We start from the raw sequence: 12,107 nt of genomic DNA, 5'->3' as shown, positions 1-12,107 counted from the left end.
TTATTTTGTGCATTGATGTATGAAGATACTTGCCAAAAGAAAAAGGGGAAACAAATTTCCTTAAGAAGGAAAGTGCATTTTCGGCCAACTAAGAGGAAATCAAATGAGGAAACAAATCTTATCCCCATATTGTGAGTTAGAGCTAAAGACGAGTCCAAACCTCAATTTTCAATTATTTCTTTGTGGAAGTATGTGCTCTCTCGGGAGAGCTGTTCTAAAACTCGTCAATGTTTAATTCTAGGTTGGGAAACGATCAATGACAAAGTTATCTAAAGTTTAAGCAAAACAGTAGTTTTTACTCATAAATTTGGAATCTTAAAAACCAGTCATATTATCATTTTCTTCACATTATATGGAAATAAGAGATAATAAGGAAATATCAAATCACATCAAATAGAAAACATAACAATTACAGATTTACCATCAAATCACACACTCACACGTGTACATACACAAACACACAGTACACCAGATAGATTTTATAAATCAGGCTTATGAGATCAGCGGTGGCGCGAGATTGCGACGGCGGACAAGAAGATAATGATGACAAACATGGCTACTCCGACGAAAGAACCGACCAAAGCGCCGGAGATTCTCTCACAGAAAGAGTTGTACTGTTGGCATATCGCAAACCAATTAGTGTTCGAGTTTCCCTGGTGTGCCACGTACACAATCGCTGTTGATGCTGAAGCTCCGGCAGTTAGAACACTCAGCATTATCTACAACATTAGATTTCAGCTCATGTCACGATAAAACAATATTTTCTACAAATATAATGTGGTGTGAGATAATATATTGTAGTAAGTCGTATTATATATGAGGTAGCTTTTAAACGTTTGTTAAGGTTAACTACTTTTTAACTGATTAAAATTAATTTTTTATATTTAATTAAAAGTTTAGGATAAAACGTGTCGAGGTTAACCATAAAAAAATGTCAAAATATGGTATTAATCGGAAAAAGAGCTGGATATATACATTTTATATATCTTTGGTGTATTCTAAATCTAAAAAAGAAAATGATAAAAAAAAAAAAAAAAGTTAGCAGAAGTTAACTGTTTTTATAAACATTTCGATCACTGTTAATCTTAACCAAAATTTCAAGGCAAAGGTTAACTGTAATCCATCTGCAGAAGTTATGAACAATAATTAAACTTCAATTAGTATTTAGTAGGATACTTTTCGTAAATAGTTTATGGAGTCATTTTAGCTTGTGGACTAGCTTTTTTTATTTTTATTTTATTTTTTATTTATGTAAATGGTCATAGTACGTATTTATTTTTCTATAAAATATTTATCTTGTTAATTAAATCTATCCAGTAAGAAACTTATAACATATTTGTATATATTTAATAAAAAATTCAGGCTAAAACTAATCGAGGTTAAACATTAGAAAAAGTCAAATGAAGGTATTAATTGGAAAAAAAAGGTTGGTATTATAATTTTTTTATGGTATCCTTGGTATTTCTAAATCTAAAAACAAAAAGAACAAGGTTAACCGAAGTTAACCAGTTTTAAAAACAAGTTTGCTTGATGTTAATCTTAACCAAAATTTCAAGGCGAGGGTTTACCGTACATCTCTCCATGAAGCTATGAACAATAATCAAACTTCAATTAGCAGTAAGACATTTTGTGTACATAGTTTTAGAATCATAGTCTGACATTTTAGCGTGTGAACTAATTTATCTTTTTTGAAAATAATAATAGAAATGATGGTATATTATCTTTTATTTATATGAAATATTATTTCATTTGTTAAAGAAATATATTGTAAGAAGATTATAACATATTCGTTTCATATCAAACACATTAATCAAAATGATATTTGAATCCTTGAAACATTAATAAATATTCAACAAGTAAGATTTTCTTTAATGCTACTTTTAGAGTTATAAAATATTATTTAAGTTTATAATTATGTTTATAAGAGAAAGGAAATTAAGATTGATCATGTAAATGATTTAATAATACAAAATGATCATAATAATTAGTGTAATATTTTCAACGAATCTTGAATTATGTTAATTACTAGTAAAGTAGTTCAATTTATATTAGCTAGGTAAATAACTTATTCCTATAATATCTATTATAAGATAGATTACTAATAAATATGGACTCGTCACATGAAATTATGTGTAATTCCGGGCTGTACTTCAGATGACTATAATACATTATCTTTAATTCAAGGGTATTAATTCATCGCTGAAAGAAAGTATCATGGAGATATAGTGCTACCAGGAAAGGTGGAGAACAAAGTAATACCGTTGGTAGAAAATAAAATAGCTACCATCTTCCGAGAAAATTAAACCACAACCAAAGTAGCTCGGTACAGCTTTATGAGTCCCCAAACTATTTCCCTTGGGGTTATTATATGATTTATTTATTTTGGAATGTGTTAAAACATTTTTTTTATTAACTTTTGTTGATCCTTCTGTAAATAAACTAATGTTTAGCACGCGCATATATTTATTTGCAGGTAACTAATATTTTGCACCGTAAATATGGGGGACTGATCTTCAAGAAAGGTGAAACTAAAATGATTAGCTTTTAAAATTAAATAATAACAAATATAACAATATTTATAATAAAAATAACAATAATAATAATAATAATTATTATAATAATAACAACCCTTGCTATGATTGCCTCTCACTTCTCTGAAACATGCAAGGTTAGAAATTTAGAATGATAATTAGTGAGCACTTAAAAAACCAACATGCATTTATAGATAGGGAACAAAACAATGAATTACCGCGTCAAGGATTATGAGAACAATTCTACTTTTCTGCGCAGCGCTTCTCGCGATGTGTAAGATTGAAAAGGCAAGAGAAATAAGCAAATATCCACAAACCATGCCATTGATAATCACGAAGAACCTTCGGATCATCCAACAAGACTAAAAAGATTATTATGGTTTGATATATCATATATACGTGTATATAAGAATCTGCATGGACTAGAATTTGAGAAGAAAAAGAAAATCTTACGTAAGTGTTGGAAGATCGTCGAAATCAGCCCGAAACCGAACAAAGCGCGTAAAGAAAGGAAGGCTTTCGGTGGTTGTTGCCATGGTGATCGCACTAGCTATTGTTCCAACAATAGCTATTATTCTAAGAACAAAATCCAACATGGAAAACACTCTGCTCACTTTTCTCGTGGAAGGACTTTTGGCCTCATCAGTATTACCTAGTTCAACATCACTCTTCGACATATTCTTACCTTCTTCTTTTATTTGAAAACAAATTATTATGATTAAGCTTCAAAGCTGTTAGTATAATTTTTGGCTTTGATTTTTGAATATGTATGCATGGTTTAACATCTGTATTTATATGTATAGCTCACATGTGTTGTTTTACAACCTAGCTAAGTGCACATTAATTTGGATTATTACATGATGTAACATGACGCTACTAACTAAAGCATATCTACGTGTGGTCTATACTATAAATTATTTTAAAGGATTAAAAAAAAAAAAGAAAAAAAAGAGGATTATACCTGCTCATTATATACTTGTTTATATCTAGAATATTCGAGACCCATTTGGGCCGGGAAAAAAAGGTGAAGGAAGAATATTCTATAAGGCTAATATTTCTTAGAGCCTTATCATTCCAACTCCACGAATCATTATTCTAAGATGGAAAGAAATTGGAGGCAATTATCGTCACAAACGAGGGATTATGGGACATGTCTATATAAAGAAAAAAAATATATGCATGCCACGTCAGATCTTGAGAGAGAGAGAGAGAGAGAGAGAGAGAAACTTTGGATATTTGGGGCAGTTTGTAGTATTAACTATTAACAAGTTGGAAAATCGGGGTTTGAGTTGGTACAGTATCTCATTATAAATTATTAATATATATGTATTTTATTAACTGATCCACTAAGACCCCTTGGATTGCTCGTAACTGTATTTGAAATTCCATATGTAAATTCAACATCTTTTATGATTATTTATTATTTACTTTTAGACTCGTTACGTAGTGATGATAGGTTGATGATATGAGATTTCGGACTCATCCTATACGCTTTCTCAAAATTTTTGTGGAGCTTAGAAATCAGAATGTATAACAACTATCTCAAGGTTGAGCTAATTATAAGTCGGTCTTTAGTCTCTAGTACTCCAGACACAAAGTAGGGAAAGGTGTCAGGGCAAGGTGGAACAGAGAGTTGTCTCGGTTTCATCTTATCCTGAATAAGTATCTGTGTCACTCCATATCAAATAAATTACATCGTCAAAGGGTGGAGGAAGCTTAAATTCAGAGTGGGCCAATAACTCTCTAAATTTTTAAAAATTAAATTTTTATCTTTTAATTTCTTAAAAATTAAATTTTAAACTCCAATGTTTTATATTTTTAGCCCAAAAATATATAACTTTTTTCATATTTGCTCCTCCTGAATGTTATTTCCCTTGCACACATCTTATGAATTTAAAACTTTTACCACAAAACTTTATATTTTAACTCAAAATTATATAATTTTTTCATAAGCACTCTAAATATTTTTTTTTCTTTACACGCCTTTTAGAGAATTTAAAATAAAAAAAATTCTCATGTTGACTACAAATTCTAACTCCGCAACTCACTACTATAAATTAAGTTTTCTGGTGTGCAAGGTTATTAGGTGCGACTTGTCACACCTAAAAGTCGCACCTGAGAGAGTATTAGGTGCGACATGTCGCACCGGAAACCATTCCGGAAAACTCAAATTTTCGCTAAATTTAAGTGGTATCCGGTGCGACAACTCGCACCTAATACTTTTCAGTGCGACTTTGTCGCATCTAAAGGTTTCAAAATTTTTAAGCGGGCTTTACATCCCTCCGAATATTTTTCAATGTGGAATTTACTTTTCGGTGCGACACTGTCGTACGTGATAATCCCAACTGGTGCGACAAGTCGCATCGAATATGGTCAAAGTCGCAGTAAATATATCACGCAAAGTAATTATTTTATAAATATAAGTGGTATTGGGTGCGACGTTGTCCCAGCGAACCTTCCGGTGTGACATGTCGCACCAGATAAGCCCAATAGGTGCGATATGTCGCACCTGATAAGCCCAATAGGTGCGACATTGTCGCACCTGAAAACATTAGGGTATTTATAACCCATTCGGCCTCCTTTTTCCTCTTCTGTTTTTTTGTCTCTTCTCATCTCACCTGATATCTCCATCTCTCTCGCCTGTGACCCAGCGCCGCCGGGCGATGCAGCGCTGCCGCCCGCGCTCGCCCCTCGCACGGCCCGCCCCTCGCCACACGCCCATCGCCCCTACCCGCCCTGCGCTCGCCCATCGCCCCCCACACGGCCCGCACTTGCCCCTCTCCTGTTGTCCCCTACCCTCGCCCCTCGCCCGGCCCGCGCTCGCCACTCGTCCCTTGCCCCCCGCCGTCGACCAGCACAACCCGCGCGCCGACCCGCGCTCACCCCTCGCCCCCCGCCTGCGAGCAGCCCCCTCGCCCTTGACCAGCGCCGCCCGCCCGTCGCCGCCGTCCATTGTAAGTCTCTCTCTTTCTCAATATCTCTCTCACTCTCCCTCTCTCATCACTCTCTCTTTCTCACTCTAGCCCCCCGCCCTCGACCAGCGTTCCCTCCTCGCCGACGGCTACCAGACGAGCAGACCATTGCTTCAGCCTGTCGCCGCCGCTCCAGCCCGACGCTCCAGTCGACGACCTCAGCCCCTCATCGCCGACGGCCACCATGCGCACCCTCCTCTCCGGCGGCCACGCCTCCTCGCCACCCCTCCTCGTCGTCGAAGTCACCGAAGCTTTTCGAAGTCTCAGCGTTTGAGGTAAGTTTTTGTTTTTTTTTTGTTTGTGTATTTGTTGAATTAGTAAGTAGATATAATTACTATGTAAATATAATTAGTTTTAATTATAATTAATAATTAGTAATAAGTAATGTTAGTCTAGTTTAATAATTATTAATTGCAAATGAAGTATTTTAATTTCCCTTAATTTAAAATATGTGTAGAATATGATCAATTACTTTAAGTTAATTGTAATTTTACATTTTAAAATTAGCTAAGTAACATGTTTAGGTAGTTTGATTAATTTAATTATGATTTAAATCAAGTAACATGTTTAGGTAGTTTAAGATGTTACTTTAAGTTATTATAAATATAAATGAGTTAAATTCAGTTAATTGTAATATGTATTGCACCGAGCCACGGAGGCTCAGTTTAGGATTTACAATTGTTATTAATATGGTAGTTTAAACATGTTTGCAGGTTTTTGGTTTATCAGTATTATAGGGTAAACTCTGTCGAACTTTCGGTAGAGTTTTGATTTAATTAGTTTCATAATATCTCTTTCATTCTATTAAATTTGTTACCCATCCCTTAACAATAACCGTCTTTGACCCTCTAGTTCAACGAAATATCAAATCCAAGTAGAGATTGCATTATTGAGACCAATCGGTTGAGTTTGCAGTATAAAACAAGGGTTAACGAGTTTATCCACCTTGCAAGCAGACTCCCAAATGAAAATGGCCAATATCGTTGTCTTTGTAAGTCTTGCAACAACGTGAGATGGCACGACATAGGGTTTGTAAAGAATCACCTCTTGAACAACGGATTTACACCGGGATACACTGAATGGTATCATCACAGTGATCGTCTCGTTTGTACTCGTGAAGAAGAGGTCATCGAAACTAATCAGAGAGGAGTTGGAGGATTGCACAATGCCCTGCATGATATCATGAATCATGAAGATTTCAACGACTATGCGGATCCAACCCTAAGCGATGTGCGTGCAGGGAACAAGTGGAAGACTTATTCGCTGATATGGAAGCAGAATTGTACCCAAGATGCAAAGAGTTTTCTGTCTTTGTCGTTCTTGGTATTGTTGATGCACATCAAAGTCACGAACCATTGGACTGTTGTCAATGGTGCCCACAAGAAGAGTTGTAGTCTTTACTTATGTACATTTGATGTAATAAATTCTCACGAAGACTCTTGCTTGTATTTGCGTAGTTATTAATAAAAGTTGAAACGTTCATTCATTCTTCCTTGTCTGTTTGAGGCTTTATGATAAAACCTCAGTCTTTAGTCCATAAACAAACCTGACAACATATGAAGAGACAAATGTAGATTTGTATGAACAAACTCTTCATGGTTTGCTTAAAACAATATATTCGCAATCTAAGGATCAAAGGACTATTGATCTCAGTACGATTGTTAGGAGAATCTATGATGTCTGGTTATGGGACATTGAGAGTTGGAGACTCTATAGTTCTTCTAGTTATCTTTCGAAGGTACTGAATTGACCAGTGCACTTCTAGAGAAGCATCTAGAAGCTCATTCTAGATGTCTTGGCCAGTGCACTTCTAGAGAAGCATCTAGATGCCATAACAAATCAATTCGGCCTTGAGGATTAATTTCGTTTCATAGAATTTTACTTGAAAATTCTTAATGGGCATTTTCTGATGTTGTCATGAACAAATGAAGAAGCATCTAGAAGCCCATTATAGATTTCTTGGCCGCCCAACATAGATAGAAAAAAGAGAGATTATTTTGTGCATTAATGTATGAAGATACTTGCCAAAAGAAAAAGAGGAAACAAATTTCCTTTATGAGGAAAGGGGGAATTCGGCCAAGCAAGAGGGAGAACAAAAGAGGAAACAAATCCAAGGCTTCTAGAATCCTTATTTGGCCGTGTGACTTGAAGGGAAGGAGAGTAAATTTTGCTCATGAATATGTGATGTTCTATAGAAGAGGAAACTACCTTCTCCTATAAATAGAGCCATCATTCCCTTCATTCTATTCATTCCAAAGTTTTAGAGATTGAGAGCTTCTCTCTCTAGAACACTTGGCCGCCCCCTCTCCCTCTCTGTTTCTCTAAGTATTCTTTCGTTTTTGTTTTGGCACCTAGGTCCACATTTGACCTAGTTTTTTAGCTCTTCGACTCTTAGAATTTTTCTTGAGTTGTCGTATTTAAAAGTTCGCACACACTAATTCCTTTCTTTCTCGAGTGATTATTGTGATAGAAACTTTCGTGGTTGCTCGAGTTCCCGAGGAAAGAAGAGAGACGTGCTGCGTGGGGAGACGAACGTTTCAACCTTCCAAAGGCTTCTCAACGTTCAAGCTTCTCAAAGGTTAGTAAACAAATAATGCTCATTAATAGTTTTAATATTTATGTACTTGCTCTTTGTCTAGGTTAGTAAAAACGTTTTACTTGTTTTAAAGAAAATCCATAAATTATGCCGCTTGCTCAAAGCGTTAAATCTTTTCTTAACCCTAGATCAATTCCAACATGGACGAACAAGTTGTTCACAAAACTCTTGTAACTCTTGAGGAAGTCTCATCCAATTGGTAACCGAATTCCGGAAAAGCACTACGAGACAACGGCAAAGCTGAAGCATTTCGGCATGAGGTACGAGATGATCGACGCGTGCACCAACGATTGTGACATCCTGCGGATGGTACGACGTGGAAGAATCTAGACGAGAGATACCCAGATTTTGCAGCACAGCCTCAGAACGTACATTTTTTACTAGCTTCTGATGGGTTCAACTCGTTTGGGGAAATGAGTCTAGCATACAGTATATGGCCAGTGGTACTAACTGCGTACAACTTGCCGCCTTGGTTGTGCATGAAAAAAAAGTACCTTATGCTAAAGCTTCTGATACCCGGGCTGAGCTCCCCTGGAAAAGAAGTGGATGTGTTCTTACAGGCAGTTGTTGGAGAACTGAAAGAATTATGGGATACTGGATTCCAAGCTCGAGATGGGGCAAATGATGAAATGTTTCGGTTGCGTGTCACGCTTTTATGGATGATAAACGACTTTCCGGATCGATTGTATTTGTCGGGATGGAGTGGCCAATGGTATCTTGCGTGCCCCACGTGCAACCTCGAGACGCCATCTATGAAAGTCAGAAATAGGATCGTCTACTACGACCATCGTTGATTCTTGCCTACGCCTCACCGATTGAGGAAAAGCACTGATTACTACATAGATCGCCATGAGAAACGTCGTAAACCTGTCAAGTTCACTCCGCAAGACATACTCGATCATGCTAGTGTTTCTTGCACGACAACTGGCGGACACGCCGGAAAACGAAAATGAGCTGAGTGCGAATTGAATTGGACCAAAAAGAGCATCTTCTATGAGTTGTCATACTGGTCAGAGCTGGAGTTTAAGCACAACATGGACGTCATGCCTCTAGAGAAGAACATGTGCGAGAATCTTCTCGGGACCATGCTCAGCTTGGAAAAGAAGAACTATGTTACGGAGAAGGCGAGATTTGACTTGATGGACTTGAAAATCAAGGCCTCTCTGCACTTGAGACAACAAAGGAATGGGTGATACAAACCGCCAGCAGCCGAAGCTCTACATTGGCTTTTCCGGGGGATTATAGAATAATTTTTTTGATTTGAATGAGGAGCGATTTCAAATACACTCAATCCAGTTTGAAGAAAATATTATGGTTCAGCCGCCCTAACAGTTCGAGGAGGCCATCTTTGCATGCGAGAAAGCTCGACGAATGCTCAATCTCGATATATGGGTCATGAATGAAAATGGAAATCCCGAGAGTTGGACTAAATTGCTTTCTCTTGATTTTTCTTCGCTTTGACCTACCCAACATCGCGAGATGGACACTCAGCTAGTTAGTTACATAGATAACGAAGTTGTAATGAGGCTTTATTGTGACCTTGGTAACTATATTTACTATGATCGGATATAAGGCATTATATTCGAATGTCTCACGTGTCTTTATGCAAGATTAAACTTTGAAGTTTTGCTTACACTCCTATGTTCACTCCCCTTAAATATATTGTGGGACTGGCCAATGTTGAAGTGCTTGGCATCAATTGCGGGTATTTTTCCGCATATTATACTTTTGTGTATATATGATATGATGAGCATTATGATTCTTTTATTGAAATTTTGTATTATATTTTCTTCATGAACATTAGAATCTCATTATGAGTTGATATACTTTTGTTGGGATACCACGCCGAAATCTGCTCCAAACAAAAGAGATATAAAATAAATAACAAATAGCAAACAAGATTTTGTTGTGAATAAATCAAACACGCAAGCGCACATGTAGCCTAATTCATATAGTGTACGTGAAGTACGAGTATCGATCACGAGAGGATTAATATTCTAATTATAATGATTTAATCTAGCTCAAATGCGAATTATTTCCAAGATAAACAATAGGTGGTTTCAAATGACTAATAAAAATAAAGAAAACAATTAACGAGAGTTTAAATAAAAGAGAAAAGTGGGCCATGATAAATTTACTCTGTCTCAAGTACCAAACAAATCCTATAGAACAATTCAAAAGGTGCTAATCAATGAACTAACAACAAGCATGGCTAATAATCAAGCAACCATAATTAGAATGAGCATTTAAAAAAAATAAAGGAATCATCAAGAGATTCATCCTATCGAAATAGCCGCGAAGGCTACAGTTCAGAAAACATCAGATGATAAAGACACATCAACATGTTCAAAGTATCAATTTAAAAATAAAACTAGCACGAAATTAGATCTTCAGACGGAGCATCAGCTTCTCTACAACTTGGGCTTGAATCCGACATTGTTCAGCAAGCTCATCAACACTTGCGTGTTCCATCAGATCTACTCTGCCACAAGAGAAGAAGTATGCTCATGAATAATTATCCTAAAAAAAATTAGGATATCTTTAATCATGAGTTTTAAGGTACCATACCAGCATTCTTCTTGTTTTTCTCATGCTTGGCCAAGTACAAAGGACAGTGCCTTCGCCAATGGCCTTTAGTGTTGCAGTGGTGACATTTACTAATGTTTTCTTGCTTCTTATGTTTTCCTTTTCCCTCTTAGCGAGATCTTTCCCCTTTGAAGTACTAGTTCGTGCCTTAGATGACTGAGCACCAGAAGTCCACTTCTTCTTGGTTTTCTGAGGAGAACCCTTGTCAGCATAATTTGCCGATCCTTTGTTCTTCCCATGTCGAGTGATAGACTCGAAAGTCTGTAATTCATTCAACAGCTGAGACAGTGCATAACTCAATTATTCAAGATATAGTTGGATGTGAATTGTATGAAGTCACTCAAAAGGGAATTCATGATTATTCCCACCTGAGTGTCATCATCCATCTGTGCTCCATGGAGTTCAGCCTCAGTGAAGTAGTTAGTCATTTTCATGACATGATCCTTTACCGGGGTTCCCACAATCATCGTAGTGCTAGTGCACTTACAGGTGAGTTCTATGCGGGCTTGCTCGCTTTGCATCCCAAATATTTCCTGCAGCGAGTCAAAGATTTCAACAAAAGTCTCATTCCCTTCTATTTTTGTTCACAACGCATCAGATATGCTTGCGAGCATGTAGGCCATAGCTTTGTTGTTAGCGATGACCCACTTGTTATAATCCTCCCTGAAGTTCTTGGAGGCATAAGGAGGAGGAAGGGGAGGTCTCTCTTCAGTGAGGATAAAGCGTATGCTTTCACTCAGCAGCACTATATTAGTAATATAAAAAGAAACGACTATCAATAATATTTCGGAAAATAAAAACTTAATGCATAAGCACGGGATAAAACACTAGGATAAAAGAACCCAGTTTTTATATTCCACGGTAATTCCCCAATAGCCACATTCCGTTTTGTTGTCAATGGTGCCCACAAGAAGAGTTGTAGTCTTTATATTTGTACATTTGATGAAATAAAGTCTCACGAAGACTCTTGCTTGTAATTGCTTATTCATTAATATGAAGTTGAAACGTTCATACATTCTTCCTTGTCTATTTGAAGCTTTATGATAAAACATTAGTCTTTAGTCCATAAACAAACTTAACAACTTACGAAGACACAAATGTAGATTTGCATGAACAAACTCTTCGTAGTTTGCTTAAAACGATATCTTCGCAATCTAAGGGTCAAAGGACTATTGACCTCAGTATGATTGTTAGGAGAATCTATGATGTCTGGTTATGGGGCATTGAGAGTTAGAGACTCTATAGTTCTTCTAGGTATCTTCTGAAGGTACTGAATTGACCAGTGCATTTCTAGAGACAAAATAAGAAAAAACCATTTACCTCTTATGTCTCGAAGTCACTACGTATGAATTGCATCGTGCTTACCTTAATCCTGAAATGAGACATGTCATTTCACAGCTTACGTATTATCATTTGTGAAAG

At 36.6% G+C, this 12,107-nt stretch overlaps 1 protein-coding gene across 1 annotated transcript; it reads right to left on the bottom strand.

Moving 5' to 3' along the window:
- Positions 1-327: 327 nt before the first annotated feature.
- Positions 328-3,261, bottom strand: LOC149407747 (casparian strip membrane protein 1-like). Its single transcript, XM_089627751.1, has 3 exons — positions 2,985-3,261; positions 2,750-2,873; positions 328-719 (listed from the first exon to the last, which is right to left on the bottom strand). The coding sequence occupies exons 1-3, from the start codon at positions 3,206-3,208 to the stop codon at positions 501-503; spliced, it is 567 nt and encodes a 188-aa protein (XP_089483877.1). The 5' UTR covers positions 3,209-3,261; the 3' UTR covers positions 328-500.
- Positions 3,262-12,107: the final 8,846 nt, after the last annotated feature.

The sequence above is a fragment of the Urtica dioica genome, chromosome 1, assembly GCF_054948205.1.
Source record: "Urtica dioica subsp. dioica isolate 48M chromosome 1, U.dioica_male_clone48M_v1_H2, whole genome shotgun sequence".
NCBI lineage: Eukaryota > Viridiplantae > Streptophyta > Magnoliopsida > Rosales > Urticaceae > Urtica > Urtica dioica.
This window is presented reverse-complemented; position numbering and strand designations above follow the sequence as displayed.

What these genes read in the sequence shown, in the direction of transcription:
- LOC149407747 (XM_089627751.1), bottom strand. Translation starts at nt 3,208, where the DNA reads ATGTCGAAGAGTGATGTTGAACTAGGTAATACTGATGAGGCCAAAAGT. An exon ending in GACGATCTTCCAACACTTAC is followed by an intron (nt 2,874 to 2,984) that starts GTAAGATTTTCT and finishes GATGATCCGAAG; the next exon opens with GTTCTTCGTGATTATCAATG. An exon ending in TTCTCATAATCCTTGACGCG is followed by an intron (nt 720 to 2,749) that starts GTAATTCATTGT and finishes CTAATGTTGTAG; the next exon opens with ATAATGCTGAGTGTTCTAAC.